We start from the raw sequence: 22,312 nt of genomic DNA on the forward strand, positions 1-22,312 counted from the left end.
GAATCTGATAAGAGAGATTCAACTTTGAGACAGTATGATGCTGCAGTCAAAAAGTTGGCATCCTTCCTGAGAGAATCAGATATTAGAATCATGACAATCAATTCAGCTATATCCTTTTTCAGATCTTTATTTGAAAAGGCTTAGCAGCTAGCACTATTACGACAAACAAGTCGGCCTTGAAAAAGATTTTTCAACTCGGGTTCAGCATAGACTTGACAGACTCTTACTTCTCGTCTATTCCCAAGGCTTGTGCTAGACTTAGACCTTCAGTGAGGCCTACGTCAGTGTCATGGTTCTTAAATGATGTTCTAAAGCTGGCTTCAGAAACAGATAATACGACAATTTTCATTTATAATGCTCTTAAGAAAGACTCTATTTTTGTTAAGCTTGGCTTCAGGAGCTAGAATTTCAGAACTGTCGGCGTTATCCAGAGATCCCAATCATATAGAATTTCTTCCCACAGGGGAAGTTCTACTTTCTCCGGAACGTACTTTTATAGCAAAGAATGAGGATCCTTTGATGAGGTGGGAACCATGGAAGGTTGTACCCCTTCCACAAGATGTTTCTCTTTGTCCAGTATCGACCTTACGAGCCTTTCTGTCCAGGACATCCTCATCCTCTTCGGGTCCCCTCTTTATGAGAGAAAAAGGTGGTACTTTATCTACTAAAGGTATCAGGCAACAAATCCTGTACTTTATTAAGCAAGCCAACCCTGATTCCTTCCCTAAAGTACATGATGTCAGGGCAGTTGCCACCTCAATTAACTATTTCCAACACATGAATTTCGATGATTTAAAAAAGTATACCGGATGGAAATCGCCGACAGTATTTAAGCGTCATTACTTAAAGTCCTTGGAAGCTCTGAAATTTTCAGCAGTTGCGGCGGGTAACATAGTTTCCCCCGACTCTGCTTAATCTTTAGTAGAAGATCCAGTTCTCCTTTCTACCTATCTCACCCACAACAGTTTGTCTATACCTGCCATGTTCATCTACGTTTACCTTGAGTCTTAGCTGCTCTTATGATGGTACGTGGGTGCCCCTTATTTTTTGCTAGGGTCACTCACAATTGATTGTATAATAATGATCTCTTGATGTGATCCCCTTATTTTTATGCTAGGGTGACACATCTTATTACAATGGTTACGGGTTTTGTATACTACAAGTCAGATACATTTCTTTATTATATTATTGTCGAAGTGTGTTCTATTCAAGTTTATTATTATAATTGCTTTAATTACTTTGTACATATTAACTATACACAGATGTTAAGCTCAACATATATTCCATGTAAGCCCTGTATATATATGTTAAATTTAAGTTAATTTTAAGAAATATTATTAACTTTAAGTTAATTTTAAGTAATATTTCTATTCTGTATCATTGTGTATATGTATATTTATTAGTAATTATATTTCTTCATTTTATTTTATCTTTTATTGAGACCTTTTTTGTCTGTTTTATTTGTTCTTTACAATCTTGTGCTATTTCTCTGGTACGATTTCGCGCAGCGACAGGAACTGAGCCCAGAAAAGGGATTTTGACGTAAGGAAAAATCTATTTCTGGGCGATTGGTTCGTGTCGCCAGCGAAATCCCACCCTACCCATCCCAGCGCTCAAGATTGTCTGCTAACTTCAGGATGGCCACCAGAGGCGCAGCAGTCGGCAGCATGGGATGGAGTAGTAGTAGTTGCTGCCCACTCTGTGGGTCGGCTCCCCTCTAGTGGGGGTTTTGTAATGGGAGATTTCTATTGGCAAGTGGTTCGTGGTAGTGGTCTCACTCGCCATAGTGTTCATACCGACACCCTCTTGGAGGGTCTGGAGGGTGACGAGTCAGTAGTACTGACCTTTTCTTTATTTTATTTATTCTCTGGTATGTGTTAGTACATTTACCTTAGAAATAATGGATTAAAGGATATTTCGCTGGCGACACGAACCAATCGCCCAGAAATAGATTTTTCCTTACGTCAAAATCCCTTATTTGAAAATAAAATAAACACATGCATCTACCATAAAAATTCTCTCATCTCGGTAAGAAAGAGGAGTTATCCTTACAAGTGAAATGGAAAGGTCATTTTCATCTCTTTAAAATACTACCATTATGAATTTTGGAATTACAGTTTTTATTATTATTATTATTATTATTATTATTATTATTATTATTATTATTATTATTATTATTAAATAACTGAAATTATCAATAAACATTTTACATACTAGTACCATAAAAATTCTTTCATCTCGGTTATAAAAGAGAGAGCGAAGAAGAGAGAGAGAGAGAGACGAGAAAGAGAGAGGAGAGAGAAGAGAGAGAGAGAGAGAGAGTTTATCTCTCTCTGTTCTCTCAAAAAATACTTATAACGCTTCCAGCGAAAGAGAGGGAGGGAGTTACCACTATGACACATTATCTTGTGTGGCAAAAGAGAGAGAGAGAGAGAGAGAGAATAAACATCATGAAAATAAACATCAAAATACACTAATTAGTTATTATTTTCTTCGGAAAATTCCGCGAATGGGTGAGTCCGTCCGCGAATAATTTCTAAATAGGTTCCAAAGAAAAATCCGCAAATCCGGAGAACGCGAATACGGGGGGACCACCGTATATGCAGATGACATTGTGTGTTGTGTTCAGAGGGGAGGGAGGAGTTGGAGAGGTGGAGAGCAGCACTTAAGGAGAGAGGAATGAGAATAAGCAGATCAAAAACCAAATATATGTGCTCCAGTATTACTGGTGATGGTGGAAATAGCATAGGATTGGGTGGGGAAGAAATAAAGAGAGTACAGAAGTTCAAGTACTGGGGGTCCATATTGGAGGATAGTGGAAGCATGGACCAAGAGGTGAGATATCGAATTCAGGCAGGATGGAATAACTGGAGGTCTGCATCAGAGGTCTTCTGTGACAAGAAGGGTCCTCTGAAATTGAAGGGAAAGTTTCATAGGATGGTGGTGAGACCAGCAATGTTATTTGGAATAGAAACAGCAAGCATGAGGAAGACAGAGGAGAAGATGGATGTCGGGAGTAACAAGGGAAGATAAGATTAGAAATGATAATATAAGAGGATTGACAAAGGTAGTTGAAATATCAAAGAAATTATAGGAGGGAAGGCTTCAATGGTATGGACACCTGTTATGAAGAGAGGAACATCATGTTGGAAGACATACAATGGAAATGGAAGTGCAGGATAGAAAGGAGAAGGGAAAACCAAGAAAGAGATGGCATGATTGTGTAGGGGAAGATATGTTATGGAAAGGTATTAATGAGAATGATGCTCATGACAGAAATCGATGGAGACGACTCATTCTAACAGCAACCCATATAAAAATGGGGTAATGCTGGGAGGAAGAGTATGGTATTAGCCAACCAAAACCATAAAGATAATGCTGGGAAAGGAGGACACTTGAATTATGATTGATGGCTCTGTATGAAAAACATTTTTTATTGTAAAAATATTTCTTCATTATTAACCCATTTATCTAGAAAAGCTCCCATTTGGGTGAAAAGGCAGACTGTCTCCATCGTGCCTCAGTTTGTCTAAGGAGTGTCCACAATGTAGTGATACATGCTTTCAGCAGGGTGCATCAAGATCTTCCATTGGCTTGGTTTCTTCACTTGAACATCTGCAAGGCCTTGTGGCAGATCTTGGGAACCTCTTAACGGGTCTTTTTTGATATGTTGAATGCCATCTGTGTTATATATATAAGATATATATATATATATTATATATATATATATATATATATGTATATATATATATAATGATATATATAGATATATATATATATATATATATATATATATATATATACAGTGGTCCCCCTGTATTCGCAGGGATGCGTACCAGACCCCCCCCCCCCCCCATGAATAGTTAGAATCCACGAATGTTTGGAACCCTTATAAAAACGTTAAGAACAGCCTATTTTGCTAGTTAAAACTTAAGAAAAACCACTAAAAAATTTTCATACTTGGTTTTTTTTAAGTTTTATCACAAAAAGGGCATTTTATGATGAAATTGATTAAAAAAAACAAAAAAACTGGAATTTGTGGATATTTCTCGTAGAAAAATACCACGAATGCACGAATTTTCCGCGAATAATGGGGGGAAACGTTCCTGAGAGAAATCCGTGAATGTGTGAGTCCATGAATCCAGAGAACGCAAATACGGCGGTTCCAAATGTAATATTATAATATATATATTATATATCCAATATATAATATAATTATATATATTATATTATATATTTTATTATAATATATTATAATATATATATATATATATATATATATATATATATATAATATTAATATATATATATATATATATATATATATATATATATACATATATATATATATAATATATTATATTATAATATATATTATATAATATATATATATATATATATATATATATATATATATAATATATATATATACATACTAGTTATAAGTATATGATTAAGTTACAAGTAGATGATTAAGTGTTGTTTGAATGAGAATTTGTTTCGATTTGTCTCTTCTTTACTATCCCTGGGAAATTTCAACATTTTCATGAAGGTTAAGTGTTATATGATGCATTTTAGTTTTGTATGATGTTATGGAGGTATAATTTAGTTCTGTTGTAATTTAATCTTTGTAGTCAACAAAATTTCATCATATGTATTTTTTTTCCTTTAACAGGTTCTAGCAGTTGTTGTGAGGACTGGGTTTAGTACGGCTAAAGGGGAATTAGTGCGGTCTATTCTGTATCCCAGACCATTGGATTTCAAATTCTACAAAGATTCAATGAAATTTATTGGCTTCATGTTTATGATTGCATCAATAGGAATGTCATACTCCTTGTATGTTTACATTATGCATAAGGTTAGTGAACATTAGTTGTTTTTTTGAAACCCCATCAAAGATCTGGTCTCAGTGTCCTAGAATTAACAGTCTTGTGCCTGATAGTAACACTTGTCTAAAGAGGCATGAACTACTGATAACCTTGGGTACCCTTCATTTGCTGATTCCTGCTTTGTTTCCTCTTTGCATTATTTTCATCTATGTATTCATTAGCTAAGTTGTTCATTTCCAGATGTTTTCCAGTAATTTTGAATAAATAACAAAAGGGTAGTTTCTACACCTCACTATATATTTACTGAATTCCATGCTCAGACATTGAAGATGCAACACAGTTTTGACCAGCAAAGCTTTTTAAAAATATACATAAACAAAAAATAGGTGGCAACATTTACAAGTTAATGGCTTTTGTTTTTTCAGTCCATTTTTTTTTCATGAATATTTGGTGTTAAGTATTTTGAAGTTTGCTGATTTTAGTGTGCTTCACATTACTAACCAACAACAGTGTCAACTGCCTAGTTGTGTTGCATCAAAAAATTTTTTGTACATTGTGTCAGTGTGTGCAAATGGATGGGGCTTCAACAGATGCAATATTTTAAGATTTTGATAGTATTGGGTGTAGCCTTATGAAGGATTTTTTTTATGTCAGATAAATTAGAAATTAAACACCACAATAGGAAATAATAGAAGAATGGAATAACATTTAAACTGTAAATATGCCACATGAACCTGATATCCAAAATAGAAATTAAAATTAGTAAAAAGATTAGAATCCAATCAATAGAGGTATGACAAATAAGAAAAAAAATTTTACGTAATCTTCAAAACATGAAAAATATTTGTATATACTAAACTTACCTAGTAATTACACAGTCATAGTTTCAACTCACACGGCAGCTAAATAATTGAAAATTATGTTAGCGCTTATTTTCGTTTTGTGTAGGAGACATGGCCCCGCCCACCATCAGGAAGGATAGGTACAACACAGCTGAACAGCTCGTTGTTTCTACTGGTCAATGACTGAACATCAGCCATTCGTAGCAGCTAAAATTTTTATTTTGTTCACCGGATGGTTATTTGGAGTTGTTTATTTGGTGGCATACTTGGTTTTTGTTTTGTTAGCCTTTGAGTTGTTATTGTTTAGTTTAAGTTGTTCTTTGGTCTCTGATTTTGCATAGACGTAGAAAGTCAGACGCTAGTAATTCTAGTAGTATTGGGCTTTGCTGCAAAACTATGATGACCAGAGCATCTTATGACTCCCATACAATTTGTTCTAATTGTAGGGGCCAGACTTGCTCTATCAGTTTGACATGTCAAGAGTGCAAAGATTGGGATCAGGGGAAGTGGAAGGCCCTCGAGGCTGATTTGGATGGATTAAAGTGTGATAGGAAGAGGAAGGCAGCTCAAAGAGGTGAAGCTAGGAATGTAGCGAGTTTGCAGGCTTCTCCTTAATCGGATGTAGCTGATGTACCTATTCGCCCTCAAACTTCTCTGCTTTTCTCCCCTTCCAGTCCTCTGACTATTATGACCCCTCCCTTACCAGACCCCCTTGTTTCCGACCCTGATGCCATTGCCAGCCTCAAAGCCCGTGTAGATCATAACTGTGGTGTCAGAGTCAGTACTATGGAGCATTAGAGTGCCTCAGTTAAAGTCCTGGTAGGAGGCATACCAACAGTCTGAGGGAGGTTGGTGGAGTTTGCCCCCAGGTAGGCGCCCCCTCAGCTTCTCCTGTTGTAAAGCCCCAGGATGCAGGAGACTAGGTGGAAAGGGAATGGAACTAGAGAGATAAGAAATGGGTATAGGCTATATTACAGCAGGTCATGAGAGGGAAGAAATTGAGTTGGAATAATGGCAAGCAACAGCTGGAAGGAAAAAGTGATAGAAGTAAAGAGAGTAAATGAGAGGATTTTAAAGACACCAATATTAATAGGGGACAAAATGGTAAATATAAAATCAACATATGCTCCTCAGTTGGGGTGCCAAGAGCAAGAGAAAGAATTTATTAAGACAAAGAGTTTGAAGCTGTCATTATAACATTGAGGGAGGAGGAGAAACTGAAAATAGGAGCTGATATGAAGGTCAGGGTGGGGAAGAGAAGAGATGGGTATGACGAGGTACACAGAGGCCATGGGTTTGGAATTATAAATGAAGATGTGGATTATATGTTGGAGATGGCTCAGTTTTTTATTAGCATGTATGAACACATGGTTTCAGTAGTTGGATAAGTACTTTATAACTTGTGAAAGTGGAGGGGTGCAAAGCCAAATAGATTACACCCTGGTTAGAGGAGCAGACAAAAGCAATGTGACGAACTGCAAGGTGATCTTGGGAGAAGCATCTGTTAAACAACATAGGTTGGTAGTGATGGATTTGGAAATGAGAGGGAGGAAATCCAAAAAGAGAAAGAGGAGATCTAGAATTAAGAATTGGGAACTTAGAGGAAAAAAGGGAGAGCAATTTAGGGGGACTGTGAGAGAGAGATGTCTGGAAAAGGGGAATGTAGAAGTTGGACAGGGTAGCAGAGTGGAAAAGATCTGGACAGACATGAGAAAAATGTGTGCGGGAAGCAGAGGAACTGGTGGGAAGAACCAGCTGATATGGAGTGCCGAGAGGAGAAAAGTGGTTTTGGAATGGGGAGGTGCAAGAATCAATTAAAAGAAAATCAAAAGCATTTAAGGACTAGAAAGTAAGGCGTGCACAGAGTGCAGAGGAATGGTAAAGAGTAGAGAAAAGAGATTCAAGGAGGAGGGTAGGTATGGCTTTTGGAAGGGCAGCAGATCAGTTGAATGAGAAACTAGGAACAAGAGAAGGAGAAAGGATATCCATAAGATTTGAAACTTGAGGAAAGGGCAGAGAAAGGATTTGGGTAAATTTGGTGTCATCAAGTACGTATACAGATGGAAATATATTGTAGTATATAGATGAAGACATTAAGAAGAGATGGTGAGAGTATTTTGAACAACTTTTTAAATACTGAAAATGAGAAAGAGGAGATAGAGGAAGCACAGAGGGTGGAGGGACAAGTGATTTAGATATGGGATAGAGAAGTGAGGAAAGCATTAAGTAAAATGAAGAATGATAAAACCAGGTCCATCGGAGTTCCAAATTGAAATGACAAATTACTAGGTACAGAGTACAGAGGGGGAAAAATGGATGCTGGATTTATTAAAAGCTATATGGGAAAAAGACTAAATGCCAAGGGACTGGGAGGAGAATCTAATGGTGTATATATACAAGCAGAAGGGAGATGTCATCGATTGTGGTAACTACAGAGGAATTAAACTAACAGAGCATGGATTGAAAGTTTAGAGAGGATACTGGATGAGAGATTGTAAAATTCAGGAAACAGTAGTTTGGATTCACATGAGAGAGAGATGGTGGATGCCATGTTCATAGTAAGACACAACAGGAAGAGGCTAGATGGAAACCAGGAGCTTTATTGGGCATTTCTAGACCTCGAGAAAGTGTATGATAAAATCTCAATAGAAGTGATGTTTTGGTGTTTGGAGAAGAGGAAAGTTCCAGAAAAGTTTGGTAGACTGGTTGAGATTATATATCAAAGAATGAGAACAAAATTAATAACAGCAGTTGGGGAAACATAAAACTCTAAGTTAGTGTGAAATTACACCAGTTGTCAGCATTAAGCCCATTTTTGTTTGTGCTGGCCAGGATGTGTTGAGTGAAAAAATCAGGAATGAAATGCTGTGGGAATTACTGTATGCTGATGATCTAGTGATTACTGCTGAAGATGAGGAGGACCTACAATGAAGGGTTGGATAGTGGCAGGAGCCTTTAGAGAAGGATGGCTTAAAGGTGAATGTGAATAAAACTAAGGTTTTGGTGAGCAGTAGGGAAGATAGACCGAATGGTAATACAAAAAAGAAGAGGCTCGATTATAAAACAGGCAGAAAAGTTTAAATACTTAGGATTTACTTTAAGCCAAGAAGGAAGATGTGACGCTGAAGTTGACCGTAGGATAAAAGCTGCATGGGGAAAGTGGATAGATGTAGCTGGAGTAGCATGTGATAAGGAAATGCCAATCAAGCGAAAGTCAAGATTTATAGCACAGTGCTAAGACCAATGTTAATGTGTGGATCGGAAATATGGGCTCTTAGAAGAAAAGAGGAAGTAAAGCTTGAGAGAACAGAGATGAGAATGCTGATTCAGGTTATGGGAATATCGCTGCTTGAGAGATTGGAAAATAATGAAATAAGAAGAGAAGGCTTTGTAAAGATAACAGAGATGAGTGGAAAATGATGAAAAGAAGAGAAGGCTTAGTAGAGATAACAGAGATAATAAGAGAGTCACAATTGAGATGGTATGGGCATGTGTTAAAGATGGATGACATTGTGGAAGTGAAGAGGGCTTGGGAAGAACCTGTTAGAGGAAGAAGATGCAGAGGGAGACAGAGATTAGATGGTGGGATGAAGTGAAGGAAGATAATGGAGAGATGTTTGGTGGAGGATGATGCCTTTGTTAGACGGCAGTGGAGAAGGCGCATCAGGCAACCAACCCCTTAATACTATAGGGATAACAGTGGGAAAGAAGAAGAAAGTATAATATTTAAGTTACTACTTTACTCATCTGTTATCCTGTCTACCATAACCTGCTGACACAGAAATGAATAATTATCACTACATACATTTTTTTTATTATATTGTACTTTTATTCATTTGCTACATTCACTAAGAATAGTTAATACAGTTCATTCAAAGTAGCCATCTTGCTTGGTGAGACGTACCCGTGTGAAGTCAGATTAATCAACAGATATCACAAGTTTAACATACGACTAGAATTTGAGAAATATCTAGAAGTGTTCGTGAACTATCGGTGATAAGATTAGTGTGAAAAATAGTAGGATAAAGCGTCTTCTAAGTTAGTTTATCAAAGTGGTAATACTATAAAAACAGAACAAAGATGGCAGTAAGTTCCAACTGCGGGAAGAGGTGGCGTAATTTGGCGTGTTTAGCAGATTCGCAATACGATGAGGTAGCAGGAAGGGAACTGGCATTTCTCATCTATGAAATCAGCAACAGTCCTAACCAAAAAGATACAAAAGCATTCATAGATATATTAGAAGGATATAATCCTTCAAACTGGAACAAATCTAATGAAAACATCTTGAAAATAATTGAAGAAGTTCCAAATAAAATCCAAGTGGTCAAGAGACTCATAAGAAAATATACATAAACCAACATCTCCGACAAAGAAAATGGAATAACGGTGAATCCGTGTGAATATCCTAATTGATGCATTAGGAAAAAGAATGCCAAAAGCATGCAAACTGTGTAAGGTTTGGTATAGCATAGTCAATCCACAAAACCTAATCAGAAAATGTGCTGCATGCAACATTCCGACCCATCCACAGTGTGCTGAGGTAATACAAGATTTGAGAAAAGATACAAGAATTTTTTGTTCAACATGTCTATCATGGATAGACAATGTTATTAAATCAAGATTGAATGTACAAATAGTTGAGGATGAAGAAGAAGAGGAAGAGGAAGAAGAAGAAGAAAAAGAAGAAGAGGAAAACGGAAGAGAAGTAAACAAAAATGAAATGACAGAAAAAAATAAGGAAAACAAAGAACAAGATAAGTAAAAGTATGAATGCAGAGATACTCATTGATACTACATATGAGGCAATAAAAAGCAGCATACCTACGAAGAAATAAATTACGATATGACAACAGAAAAGCAAATCCCGAAGAGGCTCTACCCAGATCTATACAATGACGGGAAAGAGGCAAAAAATAGACAAGAAAGACAAAATCTGCAACCTTTTGAAAAGAGGGAATTGCAGATTTGGAGAAAGATGTTACTACAAACATCCTAAGATATGTCAAAACTATGAAATATATGGTAAATGTGCATACTTAGATGGATATGGGGATGATTGCAGAGATCTGCATCCAAAAATATGTAAAAACCTAAAAGAAGGAAAAGGATGTAAGTTCGACAAAAAATGCAAATATATGCACCCTGTAGCCATGAATCATAATCAAATAAATAACCAACCAAGTAATAAAATCCAAAATAAGAAAGAAACAAATAAAGAGAGAAATCAAGAATATCAGGTAAAAGAGAAAAGCAAACCACCAATGAGATATGCAGAGTCAGCAAAAAAATTTCAAAGCATCAGCTCCGAAATTCTACTCAAGAGATAATAACTGTATTTATTATGCAAGAGGATATTGCAGAAACGGAGAAAATTGCAGATTCAGACACAAAATGAATAATTATGATGAAGGAAGATCAAATATTATGGAAAAGTTGGATTTTTTAATGTCAGAAATTTCTGGAAATGAAAAAAAGAACAACATACCAGAACAGGAAAGAGACATGGGAAAATCCTTATTACTACCAGTATTAAATGAAGAGAAAACACGCAAACCATCATAGTGATGAATGCGCAGGGTTTAGTTACGAGTAACTCAAAAAGAAAAATAGAGGAGTACTTAGAAGAACTACCCAAAATGAAGAAAATAGATATAATGATAAGTGAAACCTGGTATTCCCAAGAGACTGGGAATGATGATCAAATAAAAGGGTTCCAAACTTATAGATCAGATAGAAAAAATAGGAATCAAGGGGGAACCACAATATATGGGAAAGACAAAAAACAAGGAAAAATATATGAGAAATATAGTAACTCAGAATGTGAACTAATAGCGGTTAGAATTTGAATCTGAAAAATTGATGAACATAGTAATATATAGACCTCCTAATACTAAAACAAAGAGTTTGACTTAATAATTGAAAAATTGGATGATATATGTAGAAATCACAATGGACTGGACTACTTCTCCTATCTGGTGACTTCAACTTTCCTTTCGTAGAATGGAAAGAACGAAGGTAGATTGTGGTTGTACTTATACATATAAAAAAGAGAGTAATAGTAGTGCAGAAGATAAAAGGCAATTTGAAAAGCTATTAGATATGCTACTAGAATACAACATTCAACAAATAAATCACCTGCCAACAAGAAAGGAAAAATACTTTAGACCTAGTATTTGTGAACGAGATGAATTATGTTAAAGAAATAATAGTTTATAATGCGAGTATTTCAGACCATAATGTCATAGAATTAACAGTTCATTCCAAAGCAAGTGAAAATAGAGATAAGCAAGAAATGAAAAAGTGGGAAGGATATGGAAAATACAACTTCTACAGTAAAAATATAAAAATGGTCAGAAATTAATGAAGAATTAAACAAAGATTGGGATAACATTTTCGTAAGTGATGACATAAGGGTAAATACGGAGATATTATATAAAATATTGGAGAAAATAGTGGAAAAATATATACCGAAGAAGAAAAGTAAACATCAGTCATGCATACCAAGAGACAGAAGGATCTTGTTCCAGAAAATCAGAAAGTGGAAAAAAGGTCTTGCAAAAGAAAAAAATGCATGGAAAGTTATAGAACTAAAGAGTAAGATAGAAAATGCAGAACAAAAGATTATACAATCAAAAGAAAATGAAAAACGGGACTTGGAAGAAAAAACCCTATTAAATATCAAGCAAAACAAAACCCAAACTATTATACTCATATGCGAAGAAGATGAATAAAAGAAGAATAGAAATAGGCCCTCTGAGAATTGAAGGGAGATTAACGAATGAAAAAAAAGAATTTGCAACATACTGCAGAACGATATAAGAGAGAATTCACCCCTAGAATAGATAATGAAGATAATGATATAGAAGTAAGGGATGAAAATAGTGAATATTTAGCTGACATAGATATTAATTGAAGCTGATATTGTGCAGGCTATTAATGAAATTAAAAATGGAGCTGCTGCAGGGCCTGATGGAATTCCTGCTATTTTGTTAAAGAAAGTAGTTCATTCTATCGCAAAGCCACTTGCAATATTATTAAGACAAAGTGTAGATACAGGCAAGATTTATGATGAGCACAATTAGCATATATTACCCCTACTTTCAAAAGTGGATCAAGACTAGAGGCAAGTAATTATAGGCCTGTGAGTCTAACATCACATATTATGAAAGTATGAAAGGGTAATGAAGAAAAATATTATGAAACATTTAATAAAAAAATAATTTGTTTAATAAAGGACAACATGGTTTCGTACCCGGAAAAAGTACACAAACTCAACTGTTAGTCCACCGTGAGAACATATTCAAAAATATGAAAAGCGGAAATGAAACAGATGTGGTTTATTTAGACTTTGCAAAAGCTTTTGATAAAGTAGACCATAATATATTAGCGAAGAAAATTAGAAAACACAATATCGTGGATAAAGTAGGAAGATGGTTAAAAGAATTTTTACACAACAGAAAACAGATAGTTATTGCAAACGACGAGAATCGGATGAAGCCAAGGTAATATCCGGTGTGCCGCAAGGTACGGTGTTAGCTGCAATACTGTTTGTTATTATGATTGAAGACATAGATAATAATGTTAAGGATTCGGTAGTGAGTAGTTTCGCAGATGACACAAGAATAAGTAGAGAAATTACTTGTGATGAAGATAGGAACGCTCTACAAAGAGACCTTAACAAAGTATATGATTGGGCAGAGGTAAATAGGATGGTATTTAACTCTGATAAATTTGAATCAATAAATTATGGAGACAGAGAAAGAAAGCTATATGCATATAAGGGACCTAATAATGAGACCATCACAAATAAGGAAGCAGTTAAAGACCTTGGTGTGATGATGAATAGGTAAATGTTATGCAATGATCAAATAGCACTCTGTGGCAAAATGTAAAGCAAAAATGGGAATGTTGTTACGGCACTTCAAAACAAGAAAAGCTGAACACATGATTATGCTTATAAAACATATGTTCGTAGTCCACTTGAATATTGCAATATGATATGGTACCCACACTATCAAAAGGATATTGCACAAATAGAGTGTGTACAAAGGCTCCTTTACAGCTAGAATAGAAGAAGTTAAGGACCTAGACTACTGGGAAAGACTACAATTCTTAAAATTATATAGTCTAGAAAAAGAAAGGAGGAAGAGTATAGGGGAATCGAGTGGGAAGGGAAGTAGAGAGAATTGCTCGGAAAGAGAAAGGAAAGGATGAAGGTATAAAGAAGAAAGAAAGAAAGGGAGAAGAAATGAGGGGAACAAAGTGAGAATTCTTGCACGGGAACTGGGAGAGAAGTGGAAACGTGGGAGAGGTGAACGAGGAAGGCAGAAGTAAAGGAAGGAGAGAATGGAGAAGAATGTTGAAGGAGTGGGGGAAAGGAGAAGTGAGGAAACGCTACATGATAATTCAGGCCTGGAAACAGATAGAAGGAATAGCAGAAAATATCATGGAACTAAAAATATCAGAAAGAGCAAGCAGAGGTAGATTAATAGTGCCCAAACTATACCAGGAAAATAAGGAAAGCACACAGGCACATTAATCCACTACGCACCGCATCGATAATGCAGCGTCTATTCAATGCGTTGCCAGCTCATCTGAGGAATATATCAGGAGTGGAGCGTAGATGTGTTTGAGAATAAGCTCGACAAAAATATCTAAACTGCATCCCAGACCATCCAAGATTGGAAGATGCAAAATATACCGGAAGATGTACTAGCAACTCTCTGGTAGACATTAGAGGTGCCTCACACTGAGGGACCTGGGGCAACCCGAACAAGATGTAAGGTCTGTAAGGTAAGGTCATATACAGGAGTTATGATTACTGATTAGCAAAGGTAATCTTATCTCTGGGATTATGATGGACCTGTAAAATTTCAACTTGTGGCATGCAAGATAAATTTCAAGACTTGAAGGAAATAATACTGTCATCAGCACTGAGAAATATATGTTATGTTACAAGTGTTTTCCTCTGTTTTGCCAACTGCATGGGTAGGGCTAACTGTAAGCAGTTTGGCATTAATTATTTATGCTGAGAGGAGTCATATACCTGTGAATTTTTCAAGGATTTATATATGTTTATGTCTACTTATACTCAAATTTTAGTACCAATTTAGTGCTGGATAACTGGGACTGCTGTGCAGGCCATTTCTGCTTTGCTTGCATTGTCAACCTTTGTTTCCAGGTCAGCAACAAAGTCATCTTCCTCTCTTATAGCAGTCAAGGAACACCTGTTTAGCCACTCATTTACATGCCCACTCCTCACCTACTGTCCATGATGCTCTCCTAGACTGCCCACTCAACACTACCCATGCTTAGTCTAACTACTTCACATCTGCTACTCCTTGGTTGGCTGGGGGAGTGTGGGGGGAGTGTTGCTGCCTGCTCAACCTCTGTTCTCCTGATATGCTCATGTCTAGGGAGGATTCATAACCTTTTGACTTCGATAAGACCTTGTTCTGTCACACTTGAAGCAGTTCCTCACTGACATGTCATCCACCTGCCATAGAGTCAATAGCAAAGCTTGCACCAGCTTTGTTCTGTCCATTCTCAGTCACCTTCACACAGACAGGTCAACTTGATAGATAGTGTTGTTTCTCTTTGAGTTCCTAGTCATGACTACCTTTCACAAATTGCTTTTGGATCCACCATTACATTTCTGTTAGACAGAGCTCAGTCATCAGATAACACCACCAAGGCTAGAAAGATAATGGATTTGCTTGGCTGATTATATATTGTTTACATTAACCCTTAAACGCCTATTGGACATATTTTACGTTGACGAAAACTGTCTGTCAGGTGCTTAATTGACATAAAATACGTCGACGCTAAAAAGTTTTTTCATATATTCGCTGAAAAATAGTTATAGGCCTGCTTGGCGAAAATGTTTGAATCACGAACCTTGAGGGATGCTGGAAGTTCACGGATCAAACTGTTGTTTTGTTTACAATCGTTACCCAGGCGCGCACGCGCGAATTTCTTTCTTCTCGCATTAAAAAGCATCAGCAACACATCTCAAATTATTTCGTCAATTTGTCGTAATTTTTACACTGTTTTATATTAGCCGTTACATAGAGTTTTATATATGAAAATGTGCGCAATTTCATGTAGAATAAAACTAAAAACAACCCATGGTTGTAGTTTTTATAAGTTTTGAAATATTTTCATATAAATGATGATAAGTGCCAAAATTTCGACCTTCAGTCAAATTTTACTTGACTGAAATGGTAGAAAAATGCAATTGTAAGCTAAAACTCTTACATTCTAGTAATATTCAATCATATACCTTCATTTTGCATCAAATTGGAAGTCTCTAGCACAATATTTCGATTTATGGTGAATTTTTGAAAAACACTTTTTCCTTACGTCCGCACGGTAACTCTACCAAAAAAATCAGAAATTCTTTCGTCGGATTGTCGCAATGTTTGCACCGTTTTATATTAGCCATTACATAAAGTTTTATATATGAAAATGTGTGCAATTTCATGTAGAATACAACAAAGAACAACCCATGGTTGTAGCTTTTTATCAGTTTTGAAATATTTTCATATAAATAACGATAAGTGCCAAAATTTTATCCTTTGGTCAAATTTAACTCGACCAAAATGGTCGAAAATGCAGTTGTAAGCTAAAACTCTTACGTTCTAGTAATATTCAATCATTTACCTTCATTTTTCAACAAATTGGAAATCTCTAGCACAATATTTTGATTTATGGTGAATTTTTGAAAAAAACTTTTACTTTATGTCTGCTCGGTAACTCTACTGAGAAAATCAGAAATTCTTTTGTCGGATTGTCATAATGTTTGCACCGTTTTATATTAGCCATTACATAAAGTTTTGTACATGAAAATGTGTGCAATTTCATGTAGAATACAACGAAAAACAACCCATGGTTGTAGCTTTTATCAAGATTTGAAATGAATTTAATTTTTTCAGTAAAATAACGACAAGTGCCAAAATTTCAACCTTTGGTCAACTGTAAGCTAAAACTTTTACATTCCAGTTATATTCAATCATTTACCTTCCTTTTGCAACAAATTGGAAGTCTCTAGCACAGTATTTTGATTTATGGTGAATTTTTGAAAAAAACATTTTCCTTACGTCCCCGTGGTAACTGCCAAAAAAGCAGAAATTCTTCCGTCAGTTTCTCGTGTTTGTCGTAATGTTTGCACCGTTTTATATTAGCCGTTACATAAAGTTTTATATATGGAAATGTGCGCAATTTCATGAAGAATACAACTAAAAACAACCCATGGTTGTAGCTTTTATCAGTTTTGAAATATTTTCCTATAAATAACGGTAAGTGCCAAAATTTCAACCTTCCGTCAACTTTGACCCGACTGAAATGGTCAAAAAACGCAATTGTAAGCTAAAACTCTTATATTCTAGTAATATTCAATCATTTACCTTCATTTTTCAACAAATTGGAAGTCTCTAGCACAATATTTTGATATATGGTGAATTTTTTAAAAAACTTTTTCCTTACGTCCGCGCAGTAACTCTACCGAAAAAATCAGAAATTCTTTTGTCGAATTGTTGTAATGTTTGTACCGTTTTATATTAGCTGTTACATAAAGTTTTGTACATAAAAATGTGTTCACTTTCATGTACAATACAACAAAACACAACCCATGGTTGTAGCTTTTATCAGTTTTGAAATATTCTTATATAAATAACAATAAATAGAAAAAATTCGACCTTCGGTCAGCTTTAACTCGACCGAAATGGTCGAAAACTGCAATTGTATGCTACAACACTTACAGTCTAGTAATGTTCAATCAATTACCATCATTTTGCAACAAACGAGAAGTTTCTAGCACAATATTTCGATATATGGTGAATTTTTTAAAACAACTTTTTTTTTTACGTCCGCGCGTTACGAATTCATGCATAATATTGTGATAATATTTTATCTGTGTTGCTTTAATCATTTTACAATTTGCTATATACCAAAATCATTGCAATTTAGTGTACAATATACAATGGAAAAAAATTAACTCATTAGCTTTAACCGTTTTGCTCACAGTACGATTTGTATACAATTATATATGAAATTTTTTTTCACGCTGTCATATATGCCAATATTTATAGATGATAATGATATTTTTTTCATTTCTGATGGTTGCATACTAAACTTCAGGCAATGACAAAAAAAGGAGCCAAAAATGAACTCTCAATCTTGAAAACTAAGGGTGCTGTGATTTAAAAAAAAAAAAATTTCGCTTCAGCGCTCTCTCCCAAACGCCGCCGGCATACAGGAGACACTTTCAGAAATACCGGCTCGGCGTTTAAGGGTTAAGGTGGTCATCTAATCTCTGGATAACGTGGTGATATGAAGGGTGTGGTGTCAAATACCTTTTTGAGTTCCTTTTCTCATGGTTATCCAGAACTTGATGCCTTCTTACCTATTGGATATATCAGGATACCTTATGATCCAGTTTGTGCATGTAGCAATAAATTACCAAACTAGTACTGCCTGGTAGATAAAAGCCTTGAGTATGGGGACATTTGAGATGATGAATTTTTGTACATATGTTGTTGGTGGATTTGTATTAAACACATGTTTTATACAGTACTCGACAAGATATTAGGCTGCTTAGCGTCAAGTAGCCTAATATCGTGTCGAATTTTGAAGGAACGGAAAAGTTGGGAAGAAATTTAGCTAACTGCATCTTAGGCTTGCCAAGCGTATAGAAAGGGATGGAGCTTGGACTGACAAGGAGAGAGTGCTCAGTCACTTGCTTGGAGACTTAATAAGCTGCTGTATATATTTGTTGGTCAGCACTCCCACCACAATTTTTTCCCACTACGTATCACTTTATTGCCCCCTGTGACCGAAATATGGGCCAAGGCGGTGATTTGAATCAACAGATAATAGCAGAGATATGTCGTTGAAGCAATCTGGCCTTAAAACAAAGCAGATATCAGATCAGTTGATTGTGAGGAGGCATTAAGTTCAATGCGGGGTTGCCAGATTTAACAAAGGTGGCAAGCATGATATTCCGTCTCAGAAAAAGCTCCCTGGTATGCCTAAGAAGACTTCTAATCGAAGTTTGACTGTTCTCATGCGTCATTTAGAAAGTAATTGATGCTTGAATGCCTCCTCACAACCAGCTGATCATATATTTGCGTTGTTTAAGGCCAGATTGCTTCAATGGCATATCTCTGCTATTATCTGTTGACTCAGATCACCATCTTGGCCCATATTAAGGTCACAGGGGCCAATAAAGTGATAGGGAGTAAGCAAAATTTGTGGTGGGAGCTCTGACCAAAAAATATATACAGCCAATTATTAAACCACCAAGCAAGTGACTGAGCGCTCTCTCCTTGTTAGTGTCCAACCTCCACCCCTTTCTATACATGCAGTAAGCAGCCTAATGAACTGACAAAATTTCTTCCCAACTTTTCCATTTCTTCAAAATTCGACAAGATATTAGGCTGTTTGACACTCAGCGGCCTAATATCTTGTCAAGTACTGTATTTTAAAACTTAGTATTTTCTTTTATTGTTATATTCATGGGATTCTTTTATTGTTATATTCATGTGAAGTTGCAAATACCAATATAGTAAATTTTTTGTGGGTGGACCAGTGTCGCCCCTTACAAGATCTCCATCTGTGCAAAGTTTTCTAATGACCTACCCCTATTCTGTCAGCCTATAATATATTTTAAATTTATTGTGTCCAGATAAAGTTAGTATTAGTACTGAAATTAATATAAAAGTAATACTTTGGAATTTTATTCAAAATTGGTAAGTGAAAATACAGGTTGGCTTTCTTTAATCTGCCATTGCAGGACTACAAAAAATGCTAGACTACAGAAATTTACCTTTTTGAATTCTCAAAGGTAGAACCAAGCTTTAAACAGGATATGAAACAACTCTTGACCTACTAACAGTATGTTTACTGCTGCTGAACTTTGACTATATTGGACCTTGCAGTAAAAATAGAGTCAACCAAAGTATCTCTATGAATAGTTGGAAAACTCACTTAGGATATCAAGTAATTCACAGACCTTCCTGAGGCTCATCCTGGGTAACAACTGCACTCGTAGCAATCTCTTCATTAAACACATGGTGATACCAAAGATCATTATTGTCTTCATCCAACCACTCATAAACTTCATCCTTGAGAATGTACTTTCTGACCCTCCAGAAGCATTGTTGAAACTGTGCAGACTTGAACTATGGAAAGTGATTTATTGACTTGAGGAAGCAGTAAAAAATTTTCTGCACTTGGTTTTCCACAGATATCTAAGCCAGCCTCCTTCCTTATTCAAAGACCACCACTGCTTCATTCAAGAAGGTGACACATAACTGGCACCCCTCCACAGCCAACACTTCACAACATGAAGCTCAGTCACATTATCAAGAAACAGGAGAGCCCTTATCAAGTTTCAGAGAATACCAATCTCCTTTGTTTAGTAAGGGATGATATCCTGGCAACTGGTATCTTTAACAGTACTGATTGTGAACCAATCTTTAAAGAATTATGCTAAACCATAGGAAGTTTCTAAACTATCCCAGAAGGTACAGTGGCTACTTTGTGCTTCCAGCCACTACAGGTTTCAGCTTGGAGTACTGGAAGCATTTATGCAAAACATGGCATACATTCATTTTGTCAACTCTTCAGCCAAGTACTGTACCACACAGAGTAGTAAGATAACCAGTTTGTCAGCATTGTAGAAATGAGATCCAGAAAGTAATTGCTTATCAGCAAAGTGATGAACTACTTCAGAAACCCATTGATGCCTTCCTCTGAAGTGTTCAAAGCTTTTGTATGAGCCATACAATTAGTAAGTTTTAATCAAAGTTTAATGCGGAAGAGCCAATCATCAGAAGCTATCAACTCAGCAATGCCCTGTAGCCTAGCAAACTTCCCAGCAGCTGTCTTATTTTGATTACATGAACCACTACACGTGCTGAATGTTCCCAACAGTACTTTTTCACATTCTTCATACCTCAGTTGTAACATTGCTTTCATTTGTGGCCTATTATCTGCTAATGGAAAAAAATGTATCAGTTAAGGTACATATACTCTTATGTTAAAGTTATCACATGCATGTCTATATGCACTCACCATTTATGCTCATTATGTACTATGCATTGAGTGCACCCTAGAATTTTTTTGTGGGATCAGTTACTTTACAAATAAAACCTTCACATTGAAGCTTGTGGCATTTCTCATCATTCAGATTGTCAACAAACCAAGTTCCTCTCTACGAGTGGTCATTAACAAGTTGGTCAATAAGTGAGGAGCTGCTTCTCACTGCTATTTGAAGCTATCTGACCAGTGTACTGTATTTTGTTATAAACAGAATAGAGGAAATCAGCCCTAATACACATACTTAGATTTGCTTATTGTAAACAGTATAATTTGTGTTCAGAATAAAGAAAAAGGTTTGAAGATAAACCCAATCTTCGTAATTGGTCATACGAAGAACAAACCTTCGGTCTTAACAATAAGGCAGTCTTCTTGTGCCAGTTGGAAACAGTTGATAACAATCAAAGATTGTAAAGCAAGGAATATGTATCTGGCAACTCATGGGTATACGAGGTGGAAGCTGGTCACCAACCAGTCATAGAACTCCATGACGTGTCAGTCTTTCTCTGACCACCTTGGAGAGTAGTTGCTAGTGCTTTCCCCCCAAGCTGGTTGCTTTGTTAACCCGTGATTTCTTTGTTTCCATGTGTTTATGTGTGCTTTGTTGTTATCATGGAGTCCTATTCTTGTAAACCTCATCAACGCATGTACCCAGGCATTCAGGGATTTTCGTACTCCAGGTTTTTGGCTGCTATCATTGCAGATCCCCATATGACATGCAGTAGGTATTGATCTAATTTTTGTACTATTACTAATCCTTCCCCGGAATGTCGTGCCTGGCCTGTGTCGAAGTGGAGAGCATTCTGCAGGGAGAGGGAGCATCATAGAGTTTCTACTTGTATTTCCTGGTAGGGTTTTTCACTTCCTCAATTGGATGGTTCAGCTTTGGCATTCCCTTCTTCTCTTAGAAGTGTTCCCTCTGCTTCAGTTGTACCACTGTCTTCTTTCTTTTCTTCTATTGATTTGTCGGTGGAAGTATCAGGAGTTGCACAGGATGAGGTTATGTTTAATGCAGAGCTCTCTCCCGCAGGATATAATGTCCTTCCCGAGAGGGAGTAGGCTATGCCTTCTGTGTCTTTTATTTCAGATTTCGAATCAAACAAGATGGCCGCTGTTTGGGTGTTATTTTTGTTTTAATTTACATAGCTTACATCTTACAGAACATAAAAATACAATCGACAAAGTTATGAAAATGATATAGTAAAAAAATTATAAACAAAGGCCATTCTGTTTAACATTTTAATTGCTGAGTCCTTTTCAAAGTGTGTTAGTAGTGTAGGACCATCACTTTCATCACTGGAGTTATCAATAGGCTTATCAGGATTTTCATAGGGTGCAGATAGGGAGATGATCACAAGGAAGTGAAAGTACGTATGAGTTATGGGCAGTGGTCATGGGAGTAGCCTTCGCGAAGAATCTCGTTGGTATAATATGCTTCAAAGTTTTCTTTTTTTCTTCATAAGTTTCTCTGTATCACTATGAAAGTTCATTGATTTCCCATTCCATTTTTGTGAACTGTTCAACATTCAGGCCCATGCTCTC

At 36.2% G+C, this 22,312-nt stretch overlaps 1 protein-coding gene across 1 annotated transcript in view; it reads left to right on the top strand.

Moving 5' to 3' along the window:
- The window catches only part of LOC135219574 (polyamine-transporting ATPase 13A3-like), a 445,505-nt gene that overhangs the window by 248,144 nt on the left and 175,049 nt on the right, over window positions 1–22,312 (top strand). The window contains exon 11 of the mRNA XM_064256451.1: window positions 4,676–4,858. Within this exon, the coding sequence (XP_064112521.1) occupies window positions 4,676–4,858 (183 nt within the window). The remainder of the gene's footprint in view (window positions 1–4,675; window positions 4,859–22,312) is intronic.

The sequence above is a fragment of the Macrobrachium nipponense genome, chromosome 1 (assembly GCF_015104395.2).
Source record: "Macrobrachium nipponense isolate FS-2020 chromosome 1, ASM1510439v2, whole genome shotgun sequence".
NCBI classification, from domain to species: Eukaryota; Metazoa; Arthropoda; class Malacostraca; order Decapoda; family Palaemonidae; genus Macrobrachium; species Macrobrachium nipponense.